Here is a 26,537-nt window from a genome sequence, read left to right on the forward strand (position 1 = left end):
TTATCGCATGCTTTCATGTCACGCTGCGCACTCTAACATTGCATCACAAGCAAACACTACACCAGGACTTCGTGGCGCAACGGTAGCGCGTCTGACTCCAGATCAGAAGGTTGCGTGTTCAAATCACGTCGAGGTCAAAGCCGTCTTTATTTCTATTCCACTCTATTTCATTTTTTTTAACGTGTTTGAATTTGAATGTTTCCGTACATTTATTTATACAATTTAGCCCACACAACATATTGATTATATAGCGACAAACAAATGACTTCCTGGGGGGGCAGTTCAGTTTCAATCAAGTTCCAGTCTCTCTGCCATTATCTTGCGCTGCTGTGTTTGGTCAGGTAAAAAGGGCGTGACCAGAGCGTTATGGGCAATCCCGTTAGGTAGCTTGCATGTCAATCTCTCCTTCTTTTCTATTTATATACCCAGCACTGCTTCCGCCCTTCGTCTGTGTTTGTTTCTATTCTTTTCATTCAGCTTTTGTATTTTTCTGCAGGAGCTCCAACGTTAGTCTTTTCTGCTCCCTCCAGTCTCCAGCGCAGCTACAGCGCCGTTCAAAGCGCAGCGTCATTCTCAGCTTGCTCTGCGTTTTCATCAGAAAGACTGTTCTGACGTCACCGCTGCACTGCAACTCTTTCACACCGGCGCCTCACAGACCATGGTTACCACGGCAACGCCTCATCTCGTGAGCAGTGGGAACAATAGTATTGTGGTTTACTACATAATATCCCACCCATCGTTGGTGTTCAAACAAAGCAGAGTGTTACATTGGGAAAGGGCCGTACCTGTCAGTAAGTATTTTAAATTCATTTGGGAAGGTTTAAGATTGTGAAGAAGTTTAAATATCCTGCGTATTTGCGCATTGGGAACTTTGCATAATGACGTTTTTATTAATGCCACTTTCTTACGGACAGTAGTCAGGGTGATGATACAAGACCAGAGCCAATAAACCTGTTATTTGCTTGTCCTTTCACTACCATATTCTATCGTGCTTGCTCAGAATACGCGTGAATCCTGAAAACATCTTGTTAATATTTAAACAAAGCCAGCAGTCACTTTATTGATCACCCTGTGGATTGGAATACAGATGATTGTGTTAAAGATGTTAATAGACTTTCAATGTACACGTTTTAGAGCTAAGCGTTTGTTGAGGCAGTTCAAGCGCTGCACTTTCAGGCAGCCAGTTCCAGTGTTTGCCTTTTGGACTTACTCTGGAAGGAATACAAAAAAAAAAAAAAAATTTGTTGAGAACCGCATTTGGGAGAAAACTTAACAGTTTCGAAACACATTTGTAAAGGCATCGGATTCTATTATGGTGTTGCCGAGCTGTTGAACGTTTCTCATTACAGGTTTACTGGATTGCCAAAAAGAATGCTATCTCGAAACATCAGTCTTGTCAAGCCGAAATAGCTCAGTTGGGAGAGCGTAAGACTGAAGATCTAAAGGTCCCTGGTTCGATCCCGGGTTTTGGCAAACAGCAAGGCGATATTTGTTTTGTATTATTTTGAACTAAAAAAAGAGAGCACATTTATTCTTCAGCGTAATTGGATGAAATAACAGCGTATCAGAGTGCCATTATCTAATGTGATTAAAAAATGCAAAAAGCATCGTCCCTGGGTGGGCTTGAACCACCAACCTTTCGGTTAACAGCCGAACGCGCTAACCGATTGCGCCACAGAGACCAACCTATTAAGCCGCCAAAGCATACGGCAGTGATTAGCAAGGCGAGATGCTGCTGAAAGTGATCGAGGGAGCAGAACTCAGCAGAACCTGAGATCACATCTAAGATGAAAGCAAGACGGGGCAGGAAAGTCTATGTAATCAATTATGGCAGCACAGCATGTGTCTTTTTTGTTAGATAACACCCTGGGAGACAACAGAGCAGTGTGTGTAAATAGCTACAATGGAAACCATATACTTACGACTTAATTTTGATACAGAACTGTGGTCATGTGTAATCTGTTTTCATTATGATAATAAAGCTACAGTTCAGTGGATTATATTTGGAATCTTTGGTTCTGTCATTCAGTATATTCTCAAATAAGATGACAAATTAATAGCTCAGTTGGTTACAGTGAAAGAAAGGAGCACCAGTCAGCCCGGCTAGCTCAGTCGGTAGAGGATGAGACTCTTAATCTCAGGGTCGTGGGTTCGAGCCCCACCTTGGGCGTCCTTTTTAAATACAAATTGAAGATGTTTCTTCGAGACAACGGAGCAATGTCTGATTCTGTTCACATTGTATACAGTATTGCAACAAAATTACTTATTGAATAGAGGCGTGGGTTCAAATCCCACTTCTAACAGTTCAATTTTACTTATTTTTAAAAAGAATAAATTTCTTTATTTTACTATTAAAGATTGTTTTAAGAAAATCAACAGCTGATACCAAACTCTTGTCAGCACTCAATACCATTTTAATTTCCATTTTAAATCCGACTAAAATAGTGTTCCTAACGCAAATTGCATTTTTGTTGTAAACAGACTACTTGTTAACGTCACTGAAAAATATTTTGTGTCCAAACATGTTATTTAACTTGATTGTTTTAATATGCCAAATAACATATTACTTTGAAAAACATCTCCGTCGGCCACTAGATTGTGGTCTCAGGCTGGGATGCGGACCATTGAGAACAGTATAAACGATCTATTCCTAGACGTAGCTTACATGAGAAATGCCCTCGTTTAACATGCTAGGATGATCGACTTCGGCATTCTCCAACTGCTGTTTACATTTTCTAATACCTTATGAGGAAGAAAAATATTTTGTGTCCAAACATGTGTTATTTAATTTGATTGTTTTAATATTCCACATAACATATTACTTTGAAAAACATAATATATATTTTTTTAATACAGTCCTATTTGAGTATTTAAAATATGGTTATATTCAAATGCCAGCAATGGTGTGTTAATTTAACGAAGCGCCTAACGCCGCTCGGAACGTTCGCATTTTTAAATTCTAACGGTCTCTGCTCAGCTGAGTGGAATGTTCACGAGCCGGTTGCCTAGCAGCGTCTCCCCCTCCTTCTCTGCCCCGCCCTCTCGCCCTCTCTCGTTGCTCCAGCTAGGAGTTCAAATTTAGCTTCGTTATAGTAGCGCAATTCTTTACTAACTTTTACAAATTAGCTTATTAGAAGCTTCGTGTTTTTAAAATGGTTCAGGTGCAGTCCGGGCAGACTGACTGCAGCATCATTACAGTATACCGCACTGCGCTCAGCTTTGTGTGGCGGCTGATACACAAAATAATGAACGACTATTAAATAAATCACATCTATTGCTTTTTAATGCTAAATATGTATCTGGTATTCTAAGTATTATCTACAATTAATAATTCAGCTCTATTCATATTCAGAATGTAATACAGTATTAAAACTATCAAACTGACTGGAAACATGGAACACATTAATTGCGATCGATTCAATACCAATAGGATTACATAAGAGCTGTTGTGTATAGACAATGTCATAAACGCCGAAATGAACACGGACGGTCTTTATTAAGGGCTGACTCGTTTAGATGTTCGAGAGATCTAGGTGTACTGGACAAATCTACTGGATTTTTTCCAAATCGTAAGTGTACCGCCTGTGATAATACATTTAAAACTAAGAAAATGCACAAGCCATACAACGAAAAAAAAGAGTACAGTATCTTACAAGTGATTGTGCTTCAACTCATGTCATTTATGTGATTTCTTGTCCTAGCCATTTGCAATATGATGGTAAAACTACTAGACAGTTACAATTGCGCATTAATGAGCGAGCATAAAAGTTCAATTAGGAGAAAATATATTCATCCACCACTCGCTAGACATTTTGTAGATGCCAAAAATTCCGTTTCAGATCTTAAATTCTGTGGCATACAAACATTTTCAAGATTGCAGTGGTGGTAATGTCACGGGTGACGAATGTGTTGATTATTATTTTATTCAGTATTATCACTTATGATTTTTGAATTTTAATTGGATTGGTTTTCCTTTTTTTGCACAGTTTGTTTATTTGAATTATTGTTTTATTTTTGAGCGTTAGATGCATTTTAATGTGTATTTATTCACTTAACCATACGTCATCCACTCTCTGGTCCAGACCTCCTCCTAGGGCTCCTGTCCAGATGCCTGTTTGGGCAGCCCTCTCCATATGGTGCTGCGCTTCAGCTGAAGGCCTCAGGAGAGATCCTGATATCCTGACATAAACCACGAACGCAAAGGTTCTTGTCAGTACCTCTTTTCAAATGTCTTCAATCACCAAGTTCCGCAGTCCTCCCAGAGTGAGTCCACGAAAAAAATAACAAAACGAAACTGACACTGTCCGTGCACAAAAAAACCCCAGCCGCTCACTGTCTAATCTCGTCCTCTTTATTTTCGTTTACTTCCCTCGGCTTCTCCCTCTTTCCTATTCCGGTATCTCCTAGTTCCATGCTCCCAGTCTCTTAGTTCCTCACCCTTTTTATACCTCAAAGCCCACCGTGGGTGTCTTCAAAGTGTGGGATCGGCAGCCTAAACAAAAAAAAAAATGGTCAGCGGAACATCCTTCAAAGAAGTTCTTGAAAAAGGTGAGTAGATAAAATGTTACTGATATAACTTTCTATAATTCCAAATAATCTTTTATAATCTTTCTGTATGGTTGCAATGGGTGGACGGGTGGTGTAATTAACTACATTCCACTTATATTTTACAGTCTGTTATAGAAATTTTAAGGCAGTGTTGGGATGATTCATTATTCTGTAGTTGAATTGGCTGGTGGCACAAAATGGAGCATGGATCTAACAACAGCTGAAAAGATTCAAAATAGAATGAAAAAGTCAAATAGGTTGAATGGCTGTCTGTTGTTCTTGCCATTTCTTATTTTGTTATGTATAAATCTAAATGATCAATTATTGATAACCTTTTCAGGTTCACAAAAACTTGGCCTTCCAAAAAAGGGGCATATACTGGTCCTGGAAACTGACGGAACTGAGATTGATGATGACGAAATCTTATTGGAGATGCAATCAGAATCTTTAATAATACTGATGGAAGGAGAGAGCTGGATCCCACAGATACCCATAGAAGAACAAGTGAGCATAACATCAATTGAGCAGAAGTCTGATTCCGAAAAAATAAATGAAATCATATCCCTTGACTCCGCAGCATACATGGAATCTTTTGCAAATCGGAGTAAGTACCTGTTTATGTTTATTTTTTTCTTGTTGCTCATCAGTTTAATTTTGTTGCACATTATTAAGATTGCACTCTTTATCAATGAATGTCAGCCTCAGACTTAATTATTTTTTGTTTTGTATTATTATTTGTTATTATACTCTACAGGATGTTCAACAGTGGATGACAGAACCCCTCTGCCTCCATTTTCTGACCTGGTGCATAGAAGTCTTCTGGCTGGCAATTCAAGAGGGATATGGCATAAAATGGTTGCTGAAGCATCTAATTATTACCTGGCTAATTATCCCAGCCCAAGTGACAGGCCATTGGAAAAAAGCTGTATAGCAAATACCCATGCATTAAGCATGAAGGGAATGAACCGTGGGTAAGATGGAATTCAAGTATGCAAAACAATACATTGGGAATTGAAGCTTGCCATTTCTTTCTGAAACTTGATGTATTTATTCACAATTATTGTTTTCACCTCTTGTTCTTTTGTAGTCCTTATTTTCTAAGTGCCTCAGTCAGAAGATGAGGCACATGAGGTGGTCTTTAAAAAGGAAAAACCTGCCCATTGACTCCAGTTCGGCACCAATTATGGCAAAGAAAGCCCAGGTACCTACCATACAGAGGCCTGAAGAACGGCCCGATGAAGAATACGACCGCCATGTCGAAGAATTAAGAAAAGAATTTGACAAAAATAAGCCTGATGACAATCACACAGACATTCTTCTTAAAGAAACGTTTGGCAATCGTCGATTGTGGCTGACCACTCTTCCAGCTGGAAGAATTAAAACAATTGTTGAAGTTTACCCTTGTTTTGAATGGGGACAATTTGTAAGTATCTGTTTATTTACTCATGTTATTGTAAAGTTATAGAGGGCATACTACAATTCACCTGCTTACAGTTAACTGCATTATTATTTTCCTTCTACAGTCTCATCAAACAGTCAATATTACTGATCACTAAAATAAAATTCAAATTGTGGTTGTGAATGTTGGATTAAAGGTTGCGATTTGCTTTAATCCAATCCAAGTACAGTTATTATGATGATGATATACAGAAACTCATTTTGTGACATTTATTTTACTTTATTTTTTATTCATTTTAAGTAAATATTTATTTTTAATGTAATGTCAACCATTTTCTAAAACTGTTATCTGACAGCATAGGTCCTGGGTTTATAAATTCTAGTTCAACATTCCTGCGTTGGAGGTATTATTTTTTTTTTTTTTTTTTTTTTTTTCAACTTCATACTTGTGCATGTGTTTTTCTATTAGGTAATGGGTGAATTTGCAATGGTCCTTGGAAGTACATGATTTGAAACATTGTGCAAAAGGGCTGAACAGGTTAGGACGGTCTCTGAGTTACTGATTGGATCCAAGAAAGAGGTGAGGAAATAAACGATCACAAAACACATTGTATTCTTGTGAATGACTTGTGGCTTTGCCAGCTGGAAACGCACGAAGGTAACAAACAAAAAGAGCAACAACCCTCCTCCCTCTCCCCCTTCACACCCCGCCACTGTACAAAGCAATTACTTATACAAAGGTCATTACCCCCACCCCATTTTTCTTTTCAGGGAGATCTCAGAATGCTACCTGTAATTCAGCTCATTGAAGAAAAAACTAAATTTGATGAAGGAAAGGGGAAAAAGTCAGTTTCGGTCATCACTGTATATGAGGTAATTATACTAAATAACATTAATCAAAATGTTTGGGAGTGGGGGGGCACCCATTGACTCGGCTTCAAACAAGATGTCCTCTTACTGTCATTCAAGCATAATTATATTGGCTTATATAATGCTAACTATTGACACAGTAAATTTAAAATTAAATTAAATGTATCTAGCAAAGTACAATAAAAATGTTATATTTTATATATTTATATTATTTTGTCATCATTTCATTATGTTATATTTTTCAGGATATATCTACAAGTGAACTTGACAAGTACCTGAAAACCACACAAGAACCACCGCATCTTGTTCTTTGTGTTGCAAAGAACACCCTCCAGGAAGCTGTAATAGTAAGGATACTGTTGCGATATTTTGCCAAGCAAAAACTGTATTAGATGCTGTGCTTGTTCTCCTGGGAATGTACTATGCCTTCCACCTGCAGTACCCCAAAGTTTATTCGCAGGTGCTTGGATTCCTGCAGCAATATATATTGGGAGACCCATTTACTGGATGCAAATCCCATGAATACAGATTTTTTGCAAAAGGGTTCAATGATTAAATTAGTGAATTACAACAATAACATTCTTACATAATTGTAAATATCTGTAAATAAATTAAATAATTATTTGTTAAATCTGAATTTCATGTAGTAAGGTAGTATGTTTTTATTGTGTATTTAAATAATTTATTTGAGGGAGTGGACATATACAGTATTCTATTTGATGTTTTAGATGTTTTAAATACAATCTATATATGTATATAGGTGTAACAGATTTTATTCTTCAAATTGTAAATATTTATTACAATTCAAATACTTGTTACTATTGCAATAGATTTTTTGTTTAAAAAAGTTTTTGGCTTAACTTTGAAATATGCAATAAATAAAAGTAAGTTGTTTAATTTGTGTCTTTTTGTATTGTAAAAATAAGAAAGCATTTACGTGTTTAGATCTTAAACACCTGTAGATTTGTAAACGTGTTCAGGTGTTTAAAAAGTGTTAGAGCGAATAAACATGTTCACGTGTTTATTACTTAAACACCTTAACGCGTTTATATTCTAAACATGTTTATAAAGTAAACGCCTTGACGCGTTTAAAAAGTGTTACAGATAAGTGTTTATGAATGTTCCAAACTTACACATGGTTTTAGAGTGTAGCTACTGTTGCATGTAAATGAGTTTGATAATCACCTTCCCATATGGTCTAGCGGTTAGGATTCCTGGTTTTCACCCAGGTGGCCCGGGTTTGACTCCTGGTATGGGAGCGTCTTTGTTTTTGTCATTTTGTTACAGAACTGTGGTCATGTGTAATGTGTTTTCATTATGATAATAAAGCTACAGTTATAAAATAAAAAAGTATTTAAAAAAAACCTACAGTTACTTGAGGTATATATATATATATATATACATATACACAGAATGGTACAAATGTAACTGACTCTATTCACATTCCCATCGCGTGGAACCATTGCAGTTTGTTTTTAAATTATATTAATCCCTGGTCAAGACAAAGTCTTTCTGGGGTGGGATGATCATTAGATTGTGGATGTAAGGTCTCCGGTCCCATCGTATAAGCAAGATAGTTTATTTATTTTATTTATTTATTTCTTAGCAGACGCCCTTATCCAGGGTGACTTACAATTGTTACAAGATATCACATTATACATTATTTCACATTATACAGATTTCACATTATTTTTACATACAATTACCCTTTTATACAGTTGGGTTTTTAATGGAGCAATCTAAGTAAAGTACCTTGCTCAAGGGTACAACAGCAGTGTCCCCCACTGGGGATTGAACCCACAACCCTCCGGTCAAGAGTCCAGAGCCCTAACCACTACTCCACACTGCTGCCCTAAATACATACACATTTATTTATGTTTCTGTTGTTGGTAAATTAACACACTACAATAGGAGGTTGTGGTCCAGTGGTTAAAGAAAAGGGCTTATAACCAGGAGGTCCCTGGTTCAAATCCCACCTCAGCCACTGACTCATTGTGTGATCCTGAGCAAGTCACTTAACATACTTGTGCTCCGTCTTTCAGATGAGATGTAATTGTAAGTGACTCAGCTGATGCATAGTTCACACACCCTAGTCTCTGTAAGTCGCTTTGGATAAAGGCGTCTGCTAAATAAACAAATACTACTACTACTTATTGCATGCTTTCATGTCACACTGTGCACTCTAACATTGCATCACAAGCATGCAGTACGCCAGGACTTCGTGGCGCAACGGTAGCACGTCTGACTCCAGCTCAAAAGGTTGTGTGTTCAAATCACGTCGAGGTCAAAGCCGTCTTTATTTCTATTCCACTCTATTTCATTTTTTTTAACGTGTTTGAATTTGAATGTTTCCGTACATTTATTTATACAATTTAGCCCACACAACATATTGATTACATAGCGACAAACAAATTACTTCCTGGGGGGGCAGTTCAGTTTCAATCAAGTTCCAGTCTCTCTGCCATTATCTTGCGCTGCTGTGTTTGGTCAGGTAAAAAGGGCGTGACCAGAGCGGTATGGGCAATCCCGTTAGGTAGCTTGCATGTCAATCTCTCCTTCTTTTCTATTTATACACCCAGCACTGCTTCTGTCCTTCGTCTGTGTTTGTTTTTGGTCTGTGTTTGTTTTTTGTTGTTCGCTCCTTTCACTGCAGGTCATTTCTCTGCTCAGCACTGGTAGACAGTATCAGCTATTTTCCTACCTGCTCAGGTGATTCTTTTCATCATTCAGCTTTTGTATTTTTCTGCAGGAGCTCCATCGTTAGTCTTCTCTGCTCCATCCAGTCTCCAGCTCGGCTACAGCGCCGTTCAAAGCGCAGCGTCATTCTCAGCTTGCTCTGCGTTTTCATCAGAAAGACTGTTCCGACGTCACCGCTGCACTGCAACTCTTTCACACCGGCGCCTCACAGACCATGGTTACCACGGCAACGCCTCATCTCGTGACTACTGGGAGTGGTAAGTTGCCATGGCGACCAGGCAGCTTTAACAGGCAACGCGAGCCTGTGCCTCACTACTGCAATCTTCTGGCTCCTGTTGCTGCGCTTTTGCAACATGAGAGCTTCAACTCGCCGAATTATGACATCTAAATACTGCAGGCTCCTCTTCTAGACCTGCGTTAACTTACTTATATCATCACTAACTGTTCTAAAGCAAATGTTTTATACATAGACGAGGATTTTAATCACATTAACAAAATATATGCTACCCTGCTTCACTGAAGACAATAGTTTCAATTCCAATCACAACCTCTAGATGGCAGCATAACACCACAAACTACATAATTTAAGATGATTTGCTATCGCTGCGAATCTAGCACGCTCCAAACTTTCTATCAATTCCTGCAGTTTCTTGTCACTCCGCGGGATTCTCAGTTCCGTCCTGCCTCAACCTCTTTTGCTACATTATATTAACTTGAATTTTTAAAATCCAAACCCCTCCCCTTGAGGACCTCGTCATGAAGCCAAGCTTATCAGCTTTCTGAGATGTTAAGAATCCACCGTCAGATTAATTTACAGCTTCCCTGCATCAGGCCATTCCTGCAACCTTCTTGTTCCCAGATTTGCACTTCCTCATTTGCCCCCAACTTCATCAAGGCACTTAATACAACTTTCAAAGTCCATTTCATTCAATTTGAGCTTCCAGGCACATACGGAAACTATGTGCTACGATTATCAACATTTCAGTCAAAGCGTCCTCCTACACTGCAATAGACAATACACTCTTAGACTGCTCCTGATCAAATCAATAGGTTTTGCAGCAGCCTCCGAGCAACGCATTCCCATCCTCTCAGGTTCTGCAGCGGCCTCAGATCTATGCATTCTTCATCTCTGCCCAAAGGCAGCCCCATCGCCGACATCATCTTAACCGCCTTAACTCTCAAATACCAATTTCCACTGCATTCAGCAGCTCTGCTCTCTACAGCAGGCCACTGCACACTACTGACAGCATTCCATCGTCTACTCCCTCAGATCTCTGCCCGTTCAGCAGATCTCACCTCTACTGTTAATATCCCCTCATTAAAGCAAATCTCGGCTCCCTCTTCAGATCTGTTCCTATTGCAGCATACAAAGTTGCTTTAGTTTACTGTTTAAATCTGCAACTGCTCTCCTCCAGAGCATCCAACGCTCCAGCTTTCCTCCAATACCTGGATCGTATATACGGCGCGCTTGATTTCCTCAGCAATTTAGCCTCTTGTCCGCTCATCCTCTCAGATACTACAAGCTCTAATACATGGTACGAGACTGGAAATCTGCTTTGATTTATGATTTAAGGAGTTCCACTATTAGGAGAATGACTGACTGGAGTTGTGAAACCCAAACCTCTGATTACAAGTTCACCTTTTCCAGTCCAAACAGACATTATTTATTGCTTAGCAGACATGATGGTAGCAAACCGATCGATCCCGTATTAACTAATACAGGATGGTCGGCATAGCCACACCCTCTGCTGTTCAACTACATACAACACTCTCCTGCCTTCTGCAATCTGCTCATCACTACATGGCCACACCCTTAGCCCTAGCGACCAAATCTTCATTTATCACTGGATGGAAAACATTCACAACTTTCTGCACTCAAATCAAAATACATCCCATTCCGATTTAATGAACAGCGGATTCTAGCCTCCATCGCCCAAGCAAGGGATTCTCTTCACTTAGCCCCTACTACCGTTAAAGCCTACATCTCTGGAATTCAGTATTTCTGCCGCCTCATCTCCGTCCCTTCTCTAACACTCCTATCCATCCCATCAGTTTGCTGACACTCAGAGAGATCCTCAAGAGCCCCCCCTCCCTGCTGCTCCCTCCTGGCTCCCTATATCAATAGACATCCTTCACTCTTTAATCTCTGCCCTCAGAAAAGGCTGCTCTGTCTATTCAATGACCTGACCATGGAAGTACTATGTTTAACTGCTCTTGTGAAGCACTTCCTCTGCAGGACTCCTGAAGGAACAGTGTGCACCCTGTGACCTTATCATGACAGCATCAGTGATTTACCAGTGGGAAAAAGGACATCAAGGGGAATCCAATGAATAGACTCGGAACGTTAAGCCATTTCAACCATGAGGTCTTGTGAACCATTCCGTGCACCCAGATACTGGACTTTGGCCAGCTGTAGTAATTTTACTACAGAATACTACACCTTGCAGTTAAAAAAAAAAAAACATGCCGTTAAACATTGTATTTTCTCAAATGACAAATTAATAGCTCAGTTTGGTTAGAGTATAAGAAACTTCCACTAATCAGCCCGGCTAGCTCAGTCGGTAGCGCATGAGACTCTTAATCTCAGGGTCATAGGTTCGAGCCCCACGTTGCGCGTCCTTTTTAAATACAAATTGAAGATGTTTCTTCGAGGCAACGGAGCAAAGTCTGATTATGTTCACATTGTATACAGTATTATAACAAATTACTTATTGGTCATTGTCATATAGCAATTGCTATTGTAAAATGCGTGCATCGTTTATAGCTATAACAATATTGAAATAAATAATCTTACTTGTTTGGGTTGGCTTCAATCCGTTTCTTTTTTTACAGTTGTCATTACATCATTCATGGAGTAACAGTTGGTATGTGCGTAATAAACCCAATCAGCCCTTGATACAATAGACAACCCTATCCCTCTCATGCATGAATTATGGTAACCTTAAACAGGATTTTTTTCAAATGGTTTTTATTAGTCTTCAGGGCCTATAAAAACACAAAAAAAGTTTTGTTTTTTTTAGTACAGAATGTAAGAAGTTATACATGAGTCCACTTGACTGGACACCCTGCATGTGTAACATAACACACTGCCCTATTATATTGGAACAGCATATTAGGACTGAAAGTCTTTTTCTTTTATTTGGGAAGAAGTAGGCTAATACAAAATGCAAAACTAAATGTCTGATTCCATTCCTGATATGAATTCGAATGTTTTCTTATATTTTCTTTTTTTTTGCCAGAAACAAAAATGTCCTCAAATTTGAAAAAACAGATATATATTTTTTTATGCCCAAATATGGACGTATTCACCCAGAAACAAAAATGTCCTCAATGTTTGTAACAAAAGTGTCTTCATTGTTGAAACAATAATCTTTTTTTACTTCAGTGTGTCATACACACCAAGTTACCATTCTTCCCTCTGTAGTGAACTGAATTTGGCTGATTTTAGCGCTGGGTGTGGAAGTTGGCAAAGCACCCAGGACACAATGACTCAAGACACTGAATGCAGATGTACTTAGTTTTCCGTGTACAAGCCTCATCATGGCACCTGTTAGCATTTTTTGCATCAGTTAGCTTTGGCCAGTGATTCCCCACTCCCTCAACTACTTCAGCATCATCCTCACTATCCTCATCTGTTTCACTGCTGCTACGTGTGCTCCCTGCTTCCTCTCCCTGCGTGTCTGGCTGCCATTCCCCATCACCACTATCACTTGATTGTGATGGAATCTCCTCTACTACCCTGGAGCTCGATGCTCTTGATGTCTGGCTAAGAAAATAACAATACTACTAATAAAACTGTGACTACTACCACACAGCTGCTGCGAATAATAATTATTCAGAAAATTCATTTTCAATTAAAAAACAGTTGAGAGAAGATAACATGATCCAAATGAGCCTATTTATGGACCACACTGCAATATATAGCTCTTATAGGACAAAAAATATTTAGCATAGGCCTATAGAACAACATAGGCCTAATGTGCATTATGAATCTTAATAGTGCACGACGTCCACTTAAGTGGACATATGGTTTAACATAAACTGAAAAAAATAGTGACTATTAGAACAAAACATATACCATGTTATTCCCTAAACATGACTTTCTTTGAATATATTTTGTACCTGTTCTGCTCTTTTTGTGTAAAAGGATTTTACAGAAATCCCTGAGGTGCTCGGTGCTGCTGAACTTTACTCTGCCATTGTACTGTCACCTTTATGATTTTTGTACTACCTATCAAATGCCACTAGATGGCAGGCGTTTTAATTTCGGTAGACGTCCACTGAAGAGGATACCATGCAGCAGTGATGTCGACAGAGTTTCTATAGGAGATAATCACTTAAAAATAGCTGTCCACTGTAGTGACCTCTATGAGTGAAAGGGCTAGTCTGTGCTGAAATAAATAATGCAGTTTTCTACTGTAACAAACGCAGCTTGTCAGGATTCTATTATGGTGTTTCCGAGCTGTTGAACGTTTCTCATCACAGGTTTACTGGATTGACAAAAAGGTGATTGCCAAAAAGAATGCTATCTCGAAACATTAGTCGTGTCAAGCCGAAATAGCTCAGTTGGGAGAGCGTTCGACTGAAGATCTAAAGGTCCCTGGTTCGATCCCGGGTTTCGGCAAACAACAAGACGGTATTTGTTTTGTATTATTTTGAACTAAAAAAAACAGAGCACATTTATTCTTCAGCGTAATTGGATGAAATTACAGCGTATCAGAGTGCCATTTTCTAATGTGATTAATAAATGCAAAAAGCATCGTCCCTGGGTGGGCTTGAACCACCAACCTTTCGGTTAACAGCCGAACGCGCTAACCGATTGCGCCACAGAGACCAACCTGTTAAGCCGCCAAAGCATACGGGAGTGATTAGCAAGGCGAGATGCTGCAGAACATGATCGAGGGAGCAGAACTCAGCAGAACCTGAGATCACATCTAAGATGAAAGCAACACGGGGCAGGAAAGTCTATGTAATCCATTATGGCAGCACAACATATGTCTTTTTTGTTAGATAACACCCTGGGAGACAACAGAGCAGTGTGTGTAAATAGCTACAATGGAAACCATATACTTACGACTTAATTTTGATACAGAACTGTGGTCATGTGTAATCTGTTTTCATTATGATAATAAAGCTACAGTTCAGTGGATTATATTTGGAATCTTTGGTTCTGTCATTCACTTTCTCAAATAAGATGACAAATTAATAGCTCAGTTGGTTACAGTGAAAGTACCATGCACCAGTCAGCCCGGCTAGCTCAGTCGGTAGAGCATGAGACTCTTAATCTCAGGGTCGTGGGTTCGAGCCCCACGTTGGTCGTCCTTTTTAAATACAAATTGAAGATGTTTCTTCGAGACAACGGAGCAATGTCTGATTCTGTTCACATTGTGTACAGTATTGCAACAAAATTACTTATTGAATAGAGGCGTGGGTTCAAATCCCACTTCTAACAGTTCAATTTTACTTATTTTTAAAAAGAATAAATTTCTTTATTTTACTATAAAAGATTGTTTTAAGAAAATCAACAGCTGATACCAAACTGTTATCAGCACTCAATACCATTTTAATTTCCATTTTAAATCCGACTAAAATAGTGTTCCTAACACAGATTGCATTTTTGTTGTAAACAGACTACTTGTTAACGTCACTGAAAAATATTTTGTCCAAACATGTTAACTTGATTGTTTTAAAATTCCAAATAACATATTACTTTGAAAAACATCTCCGTCTACCACTGGATCGTGGTCTCAGGCTGGGATGTGGACCATTGAGAACAGTATAAACCATCTATTACTAGACGCAGCTTACAGGAGAAATGCCCTCGTTTAACATGCTAGGATGATCGACTTCGGCATTCTCCAACTGCTGTTTACATTTTCTAACACGTTATGAGGAAGAAAAATATTTTGTGTCCAAACATGTGTTATTTAATTTGATTGTTTTAATATTCCACATAACATATTACTTTGAAAAACATAATATATTTTTTAATACAGTCCTATTTGAGTATTTAAAATATGGTTATATTCAAATGCCAGCAACGGTGTGTTAATTTAACGAAGCGCCTAACGCCGCTCGGAACGTTCGCATTTTTAAATCCTAACGGTCTCTGCTCAGCTGAGTGGAATGTTCACGAGCCGGTTGCCTAGCAGCGTCTCCCCCTCCTTCTCTGCCCCGCCCTCTCGCCCTCTCTCGTTGCTCCAGCTAGGAGTTCAAATTTAGCTTCGTTATATTAGCGCAACTCTTTACTAACTTTTACAAATTAGCTTATTAGGGGCTTCGTGTTTTTAAGATGGTTCAGGTGCAGTCCGGGCAGACTGACTGGAGCATCATTACAGTATACCGCACTGCGCTCAGCTTTGTGTGGCGGCTGATACACAAAATAATGAACGACTGTTAAATAAATCACATGTATTGCTTTTTAATGCTAAATATGTATCTGGAATTCTAAGTATTATCTACAATTAATAATTCAGCTCTATTCATATTCAGAATGTAATACAGTATTAAAACTATCAAACTGACTGGAAACATGGAACACATTAATTGCGATCGATTCGATACCAATAGGATTACATAAGAGCTGTTGTGTATAGACAATGTCATAAACGCCGAAATGAACACGGACGGTCTTTATTAAGGCTGACTCGTTTAGATGTTCGAGAGATCTAGGTGTACTGGACAAATCTACTGGATTTTTTCCAAATCGTAAGTGTACCGCCTGTGATAATACATTTAAAACTAAGAAAATGCACAAGCCATACAACGAAAAAAAAGAGTACAGTATCTTACAAGTGATTGTGCTTCAACTCATGTCATTTATGTGATTTCTTGTCCTAGCCATTTGCAATATGATGGTAAAACTACTAGACAGTTACAATTGCGCATTAATGAGCGAGCATAAAAGTTCAATTAGGAGAAAATATATTCATCCAAACACCTTAACGCGTTTATATTCTAAACATGTTTATAAAGTAAACGCCTTGACGCGTTTAGTGTTACAGAAGTGTTTATGAATGTTCCAAACTTACACATGGTTTTAGAGTGTAGCTACTGTTGCGTGTAAATGAGTTTGTTATTCATCTTCCCATATGGTCTAGCGGTTAGGATTCCTGGGTTTCACCCAGGCGGCCCGGGTTCGACTCCCGGTATGGGAACGTCTTTGTTATTGTCATTTTGTTACAGAACTGTGGTCATGTGTAATGTGTTTTCATTATGATAATAAAGCTACAGTTATAAAATAAAAAAGTACTAAAAAAACCTACAGTTACTTGAGATTATATATATATATATATATATATATATATATATATACACACACACACATACAGAATGATGCAAATGTAACTGACTCTATTCACATTCCCATCGCGTGGAACCATCGCAGTTTGTTTTTAAATTATATTAATCCCTGGTCAAGACAAAGTCTCTCTGGGGTGGGACGATCATTAGATTGTGGATGTAAGGTCTCTGGTCCCATCGTATAAGCAAGATAGTTTATTCACAAATACATACCTACACATTTATTTATGTTTCTTTTGTTGGTAAATTAACACATTATTGCATTCTGTCACGTCACACTGTGCACTCTAGGATTGCATAACAAGCACACACTACGCCAGGACTTCGTGGCGCAACGGTAGCGCGTCTGACTCCAGATCAGAAGGTTGCGTGTTCAAATCACGTCGAGGTCAAAACCGTCTTTATAGCTATTCCACTCTATATCATTTTTTAGCGTGTTTGAATTTGAAATCCGGACATTTATTTATACAATTTAGCCCACAAAACATATTGATTATATAGCGACAAACAAATTACTTCCTGGGGGGGCAGTTCAGTTTCAATCAAGTTCCAGTCTCTCTGCCATTATCTTGCGCTGCTGTGTTTGGTCAGGTAAAAAGGGCGTGACCAGAGCGGTATGGGCAATCCCGTTAGGTAGCTTGCATGTCAATCTCTCCTTCTTTTCTATTTATATACCCAGCACTGCTTCCGCCCTTCGTCTGTGTTTGTTTCTATTCTTTTCATCATTCAGCTTTTGTATTTTTCTGCAGGAGCTCCATCGTTAGTCTTTTCTGCTCCATCCAGTCTCCAGCACAGCTACAGCGCCGTTCAAAGCGCAGCGTCATTCTCAGCTTGCTCTGCGTTTTCATCAGAAAGACTGTTCCGACGTCACCGCTGCACTGCAACTCTTTCACACCGGCGCATTACAGACCATGGTTACCACGGCAACGCCTCATCGAGTGACTACTGGGAGTGGTAAGTTGCCATGGCGACCAGGCAGCTTTAACAGGCAATGCGAGCCTGTGCCTCACGACTGCAATCTTCTTGCTCCTGCTGCTGCGCTTTTGCAACATGAGAGCTTCAACTCGCCGAATTGTGACATCTAAATACTGCAGGCTCCTCTTCTAGACCTACGTTAACTTACTTATATCATCACTAACTGTTCTAAAGCAAATGTTTTATACACAGACGAAGATTTTAATCGCATTAACCAAATATATGCTACCCTGCTTCACTGAAGCCAGTAGTTTCAATTCCAATCGCAACCTCTAGATGGCAGCATAACACCACAAGCTCTACATAATTTAAGCTGATTTGCTATCGCTGCGAATCTCACACACTCCAAACTTTCTATCGCAATTTAGTCATATGTCCGCTCATCATCTCAGATACTACAAGCTTTAACACATGGTACGAGACTGGAAATCTGTTTGATTTATGAATTAAGGAGTTCCACTATTTGGAGAATGACTGGAGTTGTGAAAGCCAAATGAGTTCACCTTTTCCATTCCAAACAGACATGATGATAGCAAACCGCTGATCAATCCCATATTAACTAACAGAGGATGGTCTGCATCTCATCTCTCTGCCTTTGTTTCCAGAAACAACTCGGCAGTCGATTTCATATATTTGTTCAGGTCCAGCTGCCACTTCAGCCCTCATCAAACTCTACAACACCAACATCTGCCGTTCAACTAAACACAACACTCTCCAACCTTCTGCAATCTGCTCATCACTACATGGCTACACCCTTAGCTCCAGCGACCAAATCTTCATTTACCACTGGATGGAAAACATTTACAACTTTCTGCACTCAAAACAAAATACATCCCATTCCAATTTAATGAACAGCGGATTGTAGCCTCCATCGCCCATGCAAGGGATTCTCTTCACTTAGCCCCCACTACCGTTAAAGCCTACATCTCCGGAATTCAGTATTTCTGCCGCCTCATCTCCGTCCCTTCTCCAACTCTCCTATCCATCCCATCAGTTTGCTGACACTAAGAGAGATCCTCAAGAGCCCACCCTCCCTGCTGCTCCCTCCTGGCTCCCTATATCAATAGACATCCTTCACTCTTTAATCTCTACCCTCAGAAAAGGCTGCTCTGTCTATTCAATGACCTGACCATGGAAGTACTATGTTTAACTGCTCTTGTGAAGCACTTCCTCTGCAGGACTCCTGAAGGAACAGAGTGCACCCTGTGAATTTCCCATGACAGCATCAGTGATTTACCAACTTAAAAAAAAAGGCAACAGTTACCAGGACATCAAGGGGAATACAATGAATAGACTCGGAGCGTTAAGCCATTTCAACCATGAGGTCTTGTGAACCATTCCGTGCACCCAGATACTGGCCAGCTGTAGTAATTTTACTACAGAATACTACACCTTGAAGTAAAAAAAAAAAAGTGAACCATGCCCAGTGTTAAACATGGTGGAGGTTGTGTGATGGTCCACAAGTTTCACAGCCCGGTCCCAGAAGCAGACCCCAACCCGCGGCAAGTTCCTCCTTTCAATCAGCTGGTGTTCCATTAAACTCCACACTCTTTAGCCTCCCCGAGTCGGCCTGCAGCTTCAGGGAGCATTGCCTTCACCCCTTCCACTTGCTCTTCTTATTCTACTGCCTGGTCTTTCTTCACCACATTCTGTGCCCAGATTCGTATCTCTCTCACCTCCTATAACCTTCAGCACCTCCTTGCCTTTATGACAGACCTCAGGCTATCCCTTAACCTGGCCCCTTCCTCCATCAGGAATTATCTCTCAGGTATACAGCACCAGTTCCTCCTCCGTTCCCCACCCAGCAGTCGGAGGATGCTGCCTGACCCAGCAGAAAGTGTTTATATCTAATCCTTTGCTCTTCTTGTGTCTCCCTCTCTACATCACCTAGCGGCCAGAGCATGCTGCCTGACCCGACGAGAAGGGAAAACTCTTCGTCCCCTATCTTGTCCTGCTATCAGTATCTAACCTCAATGTTACTAAGCACCATTCCCAAACTCCAGCCCTCAATCTCGCCATCCCTCTCAAACTCCTCTCACTCTTAAACTCTCAAATGTCTCGCCCCTCCCAAGCCTTCTAAGCAACCGGAGAAATCATTCTTAATATCTCACTCCCAATTTTCGCCTCTCAAGCCCTCCTAGGCAACCAGTGAAATATTAGTCAAGGCCTACTTAAAATGTTCTTATGTTCTCTAGAAATGACCCTTTCAAATATAGACTTAACTTTTATTGGCAGACCGTCGGCCCCAACTGGCAAGCTCTACTTCATATGATACAATGACTGGGAAACAACGAGGTGTTACATTAACAATACAAACTAACTTGAGGCAGCCAAGCCGTTAAAGCATACCTTAAGTTTGTCGTGTGATACAAAAGCAAGTTTTGGCATTTTTGCATTGCCTGCCTCGTCAAACAAGCTCAAGCCACAGCACACACCGCTGCTGTATCGGGACACAGAGGTGGATTTTAAAGCGACTGAATCAACGAGCTGAGACTACTTTTTGAAGAAATTGAAAACATACCTGTAGTCGAAATATCTGCTATTTAGTTAATTTATTTTTTGAATTTGCAAATGGCAGACTACATTGCCAATAAGACAATCTGAATTGCTCATATTAAGCTGCGATGTAGCCTATGAGAATCACGGGCATGATTCAAGGGGAATTAGCTCAAATGGTAGAGCGCTCGCTTAGCATGCGAGAAGTAGCGGGATCGATGCCCGCATTCTCCAAATAGTTTTAATGTATTTGCGTATTTAGTCCCAACGCATTATGGAGATAATTACAAAGTGTGACAATTCTTTTTAACAGAGTCGCCTGCCCTACATGTGTATTTTAAAGCAAAGTCTCCTAATTTGTAACATTCCCCAGGCTGACAAACTGCAGTGCGCCCTCCATCGTATGCCTTCCGAGAAGCACAAACAGAGATTTTTTATATTTTTTGTAGCAATGAAAGAGTTTGTGTTATTTGGGAATAAATATAAATGGCTTGGTTTGCTTGCATTGGTTTGAATACATGTAATTGTGATTACAGAATTTCCTGCCCAGTGTTGGTTTCTTCTTAGATGTGGTCTCAGTTTTGGCTGAGCAGGATGGTCTCTGTGGCGCAATCGGTTAGCGCGTTCGGCTGTTAACTGAAAGGTTGGTGGTTCAAGCCCACCCAGGGACGATGCTTTATGCATTTCTTAATCACATTAGAAAATGGCACTCTGATACGTTATTATTTCCTCCAATTAGACTGAAGAAGAAAATGTGTTCTGTTTTTTAGTTCAAAATAATATAAAACAAAAAAATTCTTGCTTGTTGCCGAAACCCGGGATCGAACCTGGTACCTTTAGAACTTCAGTCTAACGCTCTCCCAGATGAGCTATTTCGGCTTGACAAGCCTCCTTTCTCGAGATAACATTCTTTTTTAGAAAAGTTGTAATATAATTAAGTACATTTCTAAACAATCCGCTAGTAACATATATAATCTCAAAGAGCCATAATTTATTTCAACTCTTATGAAAGACAAGTATCCTTGCGCATTACATCATCCCTTGATTGCAAAATGTAATATTAATTAATTGTGTATTTGTAATTAAGAAATGCAGCTACCTTATAATTATTTATGAAAGATTATAAAAATCAAACACTGCTACCAACTCCTGTGTGGAATTTCAGAGAAAATTGTGATAATAATTTAGAAGCTTTATTCGTACATTTTTAATGGTAATACTGACAATCCTTTAACAAGTTCACTGTACCTGTGTATTTGCATGGTCCAGTGTAAGAAGGTACGATTTTTCTGGAGTTCTTGGTCGCTCAGTTCAGCACCAGTCATCAGAGCTGAAAAACAACAGCAATAGGTACCTGGTATGGTAACTGGACCACATATCATTTATATCAACTGACTGTTTTCCTCCAAATATAATAATGCCAGTATTTGATATGTGTATACTAAAACATTCATTATATAGCACCCAAGTTCAAATCACACCATCAGTTATAAAAATGCATTGTAATAAATAATGAAATTAGCACTGAAAGGGAGACCTATAAAGTAGTTATAATGTGAAGATCATTATTTTTATAAGCATTGATTCAAATTCGAACTTACATGGTTGAACCTTCTGGGGCGATACCAGCTTATGGATCACTTTGTATCAGTCAGGTTGAGCTGCCATCAGCCTTTCTTCTAAACAAGGGTTCGATCTGAACCTGAAAAAGAGCATTTGTGACAGAATAGCAAGGATGCAGTTAAACAAAAGACTTCAATTAAACAAATAGCCTAAACACAAAATAGTCACAATGGCCAAATAAAAGGTTTCTACACAAAACAACAAGAAATCAAAAAGGGGTTCACTGGGTGAAAACAAATAAACACTACTATACAATGACAAAAGGGACTTATTGTTGAAAAAAGAGAGATTATTTTTTAAAAAAAGTATGGAGTACCCATGTTCATATTTTTTTAAGTATTGCTTTCAAAACAAGATCATTTTTTCAATGAAAACTAAATTAAACTTAAAAACCTAAAGTTAAATACAGTACTATAACGGTCATGGATACATAATTAAAAATAAATGATAGAAAAACACAATGTATCCTATACCCTCAATGTACAATGCACTATTCTGGTACTATAATGCAGTACCACCATGATAATACGATTGTGCTTTTAATTTCTAAGAAGTATCCTGGTATCTACAGTATAATGCAACACTACACCACGGTACTATATGGTACTATTTATTTTACCATGGTACGATTTCTGTTGTCCCGGATACAAGTATTACAGTATCATTATAACGGACAAATGTATTAAATATAATTGCTGTGGAATTACTCTCTCCCTCTTGTGGTCACAGAGTGTAATGCAGTCTGTGCCTAAGGGCTGTGGAATTACACTCTCCCTCTTGTGGTCATAGAGTGCAGTGCAGTCTGTGCTGCTGGGCTGTGGAATTACTCTCAGTGTTTCCCAGCATGCATCACTGTGTGCAGCTCCTTCCTCCAGACAAAGACCACACTGTAGTGTTTAGACTACTGGGTGTGAGGAGCCTTGTGTTAACAATGGGAGAAGTGGCCTGACTGGGGAGGCAACTGCTGCCTATTTCAATGGTCTGGCTCCCTCTTGTGGTCAGTGTTAATATCTGCAGTGTGTCTCTTGTAAATCAAATGAATGGAAGCTATAGTGCTGCTGACAGTAGTAATCTCCTGCATCTTCAGCCTGGACTCCACTGATGGTCAGCATGAAGTTTGTTCTTGACCTGCTGTCAGTGAATGGAGCTGGAGCTCCAGAGACTCGGCTATTCAGTGAAGAGAAGAGGAGTTTAGGAGCTCCTCCGGGTTTCTGCAGATACCAGGCTAGACTGCTGGTAAAACCAGAGCTACTGGATCTGCAGTTCAGAGTGACACTCCCTCCTATAGAGACAGACTCCACTGTGGGACTCTGAGTCAGGACAAAGAGTGCCAGTGTGCAGAGGAGGAGCCCCAGTGAAGCCATGTTCTCTGTGTGTCTCAGTGACTGTGAAAGGGCTGAACTGTCAGCTTTACAAACCCTGAGCAATGGAGCAGTGCAGTTATTCTAGCTGTTGTGTAGAGCAGTGAGGCAGGCACAGGTATGCAAAGCACCTTCCTTTATACAAATCCTGTCCCAGGCAGTTAGATGAGATCTGAGCCGTGAGCACCAGTGGGGCTTCATAGGGTTGGGCCACTTTTACTGTTATCTTCTATTTTTACCCAAGTCAAAGCTCTCAGTATATCACTGCTGTCTAATCTGTGTGTCTGTCTAAACTGACAATAATGTTTGTGTTTGTGTCATTATTTCAATCCTATTGAGAATTAAAAGGTATGTAGTGCCCTACCCCTAACCCTAGTGTTATACCTTCCCATGTGTTGCTGCTGCTGTACAAGTAATGGACCTGTCATTTTTCTTTTCATTGTTCTCATTTTGACAGCTTCTTACTCTTCTAAATGGAACATCTACTTCACTGTCTTTCACAGGCCTTTCCAAGATGTACCTTGAACTGCTACGAGTGCGTTTTCATGATTTCAATCATGCTAATATTTAACAAGCCAGGGGAAAAGGTAGAAAACTCATGTATTGATTTCTTTATTGATTGATTGATTGATGTGTGTGAAAGGGCGCACACAGTGACTGATCACACTCCATTGCCATGGAAATCCCAGCTCACTGAGAAACACATGGCTCTTGTATTGACATGTTGTTTTGAAAAAGATTGGAACAAACCAGCTTTCTTTCATTTGGAATGAGACTGAATTAGTGGGGAGTCTGTGATGTAGGGAATTCAAGTGAATAATATGAATGTGTTCAAAATATACATGACATGTGACAGTGATATGAATGAAGAATTGTACATTTCAGTAAATACATTTTTATTTGTATTCACATTTCACCTATTATATACACACACATAATCAGTGATCAGAGTATTCTCTCGTCTAAAACGGCATCAATGTCAATATCTTAACTGTCAAGAGGATGTATGCGGCCTCGCAAGATATGCTGATGCCGAAAAACTCTGTTAAAATCAGCATGAAAGAGAAGCAGCAACAGCTGCCGAGCCGTCTGGAAATGTGATTCTACGAATAGATTACACCCACTCAAAGGTATGGATACATTTTAAACAACAACTAAGCCTTGTGTTAGAACTATCTGACCTGCTGCAACAAGTGTCAATGTAGTAATGTGTCAAATTAAAGTTAGTAAGACTTACGCTATAACTAAGCTAAGTAAGAACTTACACACAGCTGGTGCAACCCAGCCCAGGATTCATGGACATCTTCATATGAGAATCAGATATGAAAAACATGAATTACATTTTTACAATTTTTGGAATAACTGAATGATGTTTAAGAATTAAGAATAAGTGGTATCATGACTACATTACTAGATGACCCTGTAGTCACAACAAAATCAGTTTGTTTAAATAGACTAATATTGAATCCATACCTTCATGTAACTGTGTGTTGTTATTGAGCTCAGTGTGTTTGTGTGCAGTTGAGCTCCTCCACAGGCCGGGTCCCGTTTCATTGCCTTCACCCTCAGCACCTGCAGTAGGTCCCAGCTGCAGCAGTGCAGTCGCTGTGCAGTCCAGCTGAGGGAGGTTTTTGTACGGGTGTGTATCACTGTGTGAACACATAGCCACTGGGGACGTGGAAACTCTGACAGTAGTAATCTCCTGCATCTTCAGCCTGGACTCCACTGATGGTCAGACTGAAGTCAGTCCCAGATCCACTGCCACTGAAACGAGTTGGGATCCCAGACTGAAGGGTACTTGCAGCATAGATCAGGAGTTTGGGAGCTTCTCCAGGTTTATGTTGGTACCAGGCTAGGTAGTTGTTACTGTACACTGCGCTGCTGACTTTACAGCTCAGAGCGACTGTGTCTCCTGGGAGAACAGATTTCACTGCTGGAGTCTGAGTCACAGTATACTGTCCACTGGATTCTGAAAATAATAAATAATAAAATATTAAATTATAGTAAATGATTGAATTAAATGATTAAATCACATTCAATTTCAAACCTTTCTCTTTCAGTTTACCTGTTTTACTTTTAATACTTACATATTTAGAATTGTCCCACAAATAATTAAAAGTGTTTTTCTAAATGATTCTTACCTTGAGTGCAGATGACAAGTGCCCAGATGAAGATGCTGATAAAAGTCATTGTTGTTGTGGATTCTGTTGCCATGAAGGGCAGCTCTCAATCATGAAGTGTTAAACTCACAGGGCTATAAACACTCCCAGAGCACTGAAGCATGTGCTGCCAATGCAAAGTGTCTTTTCTATGCAAATTGTCTTCCTTGGCACAGCAGCCACTTCTACACAAGCAGTGCTCTTAAGTTTAAACTCATTTTCAGCTGATGCAGTTTCTTTGCTTTCAGAAAAAACAGAAAAAAAGTTTTCTCTGGCAAGCAAAAAAAAAAGCTTATAGTTTGCTTTGTGTTGAGTTTGTACAAACACAGCTATTCCTCTCTCTTCTCCCTTCTCTCAAACAATTCATCTTAGCCACAGCTGTGATTATGTAGCTTTGTTACAGAGTATAAATAATTATTAATTGTAAAATATTAAAATCAGACCTGCAGGTTAACAGATCCATCATAAACTTTGTGAAATCAAATCCATTCAAAAAGCAAACATTTTGATTTTGCACATTGCTAATGTTGAGTGAAAAGTTTCCACTTTTTTTCCTGTGGACCCCGTGGACTGTCTCTGAGGACCCCAGGTTAAGAACCACTGCTCTGGATTAAAGAGCATCATTTTATTACTCTCTCTCTTCCTCTTGTGATCACAGAGTGTAGTACAGTCTGTGCTCCTAAAGATTTTCATATCATAAGAGGCTCAGCTGTCTCAACTTACTGTGAATATTTAAAAAAGTAAAGAACATGAAAGATTCCTCTAAAAGATGTATTTAATTCACTGTTTTAATTGGCTGAATCAGCCCTCTGTTTTTCTTTTATCTAGATTAAAGTTGGAAAATGCTTCCAGTACCTGCAGCAGAAAGAATGCGTGCATATCATGCAAGGATGTGAGAAGAGAAAAGAGTAGGGATGAAACAGAGGAACAGAGAGCAGCAGAAAGCATGCAAGTGGAGTATAGGGAGGAAGAAAAGGGAAGCACAAAAGAGCAAAGAAACAATGAGAAAGCATAGGAGAAATCTTTCAAAATGACATGAACCAGAACCACAACTTAATGAGAATCATTTGACAAACTCACCGTCAAAAGTTCTCTTTTCAGCTCAGTC

The 26,537-nt window shown here is 39.5% G+C and overlaps 9 non-coding genes and 1 gene segment (V, D, J or C); 7 read left to right on the top strand and 3 right to left on the bottom strand.

The window, feature by feature from the left end:
• Positions 1 to 65: 65 nt before the first annotated feature.
• trnaw-cca (transfer RNA tryptophan (anticodon CCA)) lies at positions 66 to 137 on the top strand. Its single transcript has one exon. It is a non-coding gene; the product is annotated as a tRNA-Trp (tRNA).
• A 1,263-nt stretch (positions 138 to 1,400) lies between these two features.
• Positions 1,401 to 1,473, top strand: trnaf-gaa (transfer RNA phenylalanine (anticodon GAA)). The gene has a single exon. It is a non-coding gene; the product is annotated as a tRNA-Phe (tRNA).
• A 135-nt stretch (positions 1,474 to 1,608) lies between these two features.
• On the bottom strand, positions 1,609 to 1,682 carry trnan-guu (transfer RNA asparagine (anticodon GUU)). The gene has a single exon. It is a non-coding gene; the product is annotated as a tRNA-Asn (tRNA).
• A 6,321-nt stretch (positions 1,683 to 8,003) lies between these two features.
• Positions 8,004 to 8,075, top strand: trnae-uuc (transfer RNA glutamic acid (anticodon UUC)). The gene has a single exon. It is a non-coding gene; the product is annotated as a tRNA-Glu (tRNA).
• A 5,989-nt stretch (positions 8,076 to 14,064) lies between these two features.
• Positions 14,065 to 14,137, top strand: trnaf-gaa (transfer RNA phenylalanine (anticodon GAA)). The gene has a single exon. It is a non-coding gene; the product is annotated as a tRNA-Phe (tRNA).
• A 136-nt stretch (positions 14,138 to 14,273) lies between these two features.
• Positions 14,274 to 14,347, bottom strand: trnan-guu (transfer RNA asparagine (anticodon GUU)). The gene has a single exon. It is a non-coding gene; the product is annotated as a tRNA-Asn (tRNA).
• A 2,251-nt stretch (positions 14,348 to 16,598) lies between these two features.
• Positions 16,599 to 16,670, top strand: trnae-uuc (transfer RNA glutamic acid (anticodon UUC)). Its single transcript has one exon. It is a non-coding gene; the product is annotated as a tRNA-Glu (tRNA).
• Positions 16,671 to 17,135: 465 nt separating this feature from the next.
• trnaw-cca (transfer RNA tryptophan (anticodon CCA)) lies at positions 17,136 to 17,207 on the top strand. The gene has a single exon. It is a non-coding gene; the product is annotated as a tRNA-Trp (tRNA).
• A 3,676-nt stretch (positions 17,208 to 20,883) lies between these two features.
• Positions 20,884 to 20,957, top strand: trnan-guu (transfer RNA asparagine (anticodon GUU)). Its single transcript has one exon. It is a non-coding gene; the product is annotated as a tRNA-Asn (tRNA).
• A 3,959-nt stretch (positions 20,958 to 24,916) lies between these two features.
• Positions 24,917 to 25,526, bottom strand: LOC131705131 (Ig kappa chain V region K29-213-like). The segment is given in 2 exon segments: positions 24,917 to 25,239; positions 25,412 to 25,526. Coding segments are annotated over 2 exon segments (396 nt in total).
• Between the last annotated feature and the right edge of the window lie 1,011 nt (positions 25,527 to 26,537).

This window comes from Acipenser ruthenus, chromosome 35 (assembly GCF_902713425.1).
Source record: "Acipenser ruthenus chromosome 35, fAciRut3.2 maternal haplotype, whole genome shotgun sequence".
Classification (NCBI taxonomy): domain Eukaryota; kingdom Metazoa; phylum Chordata; class Actinopteri; order Acipenseriformes; family Acipenseridae; genus Acipenser; species Acipenser ruthenus.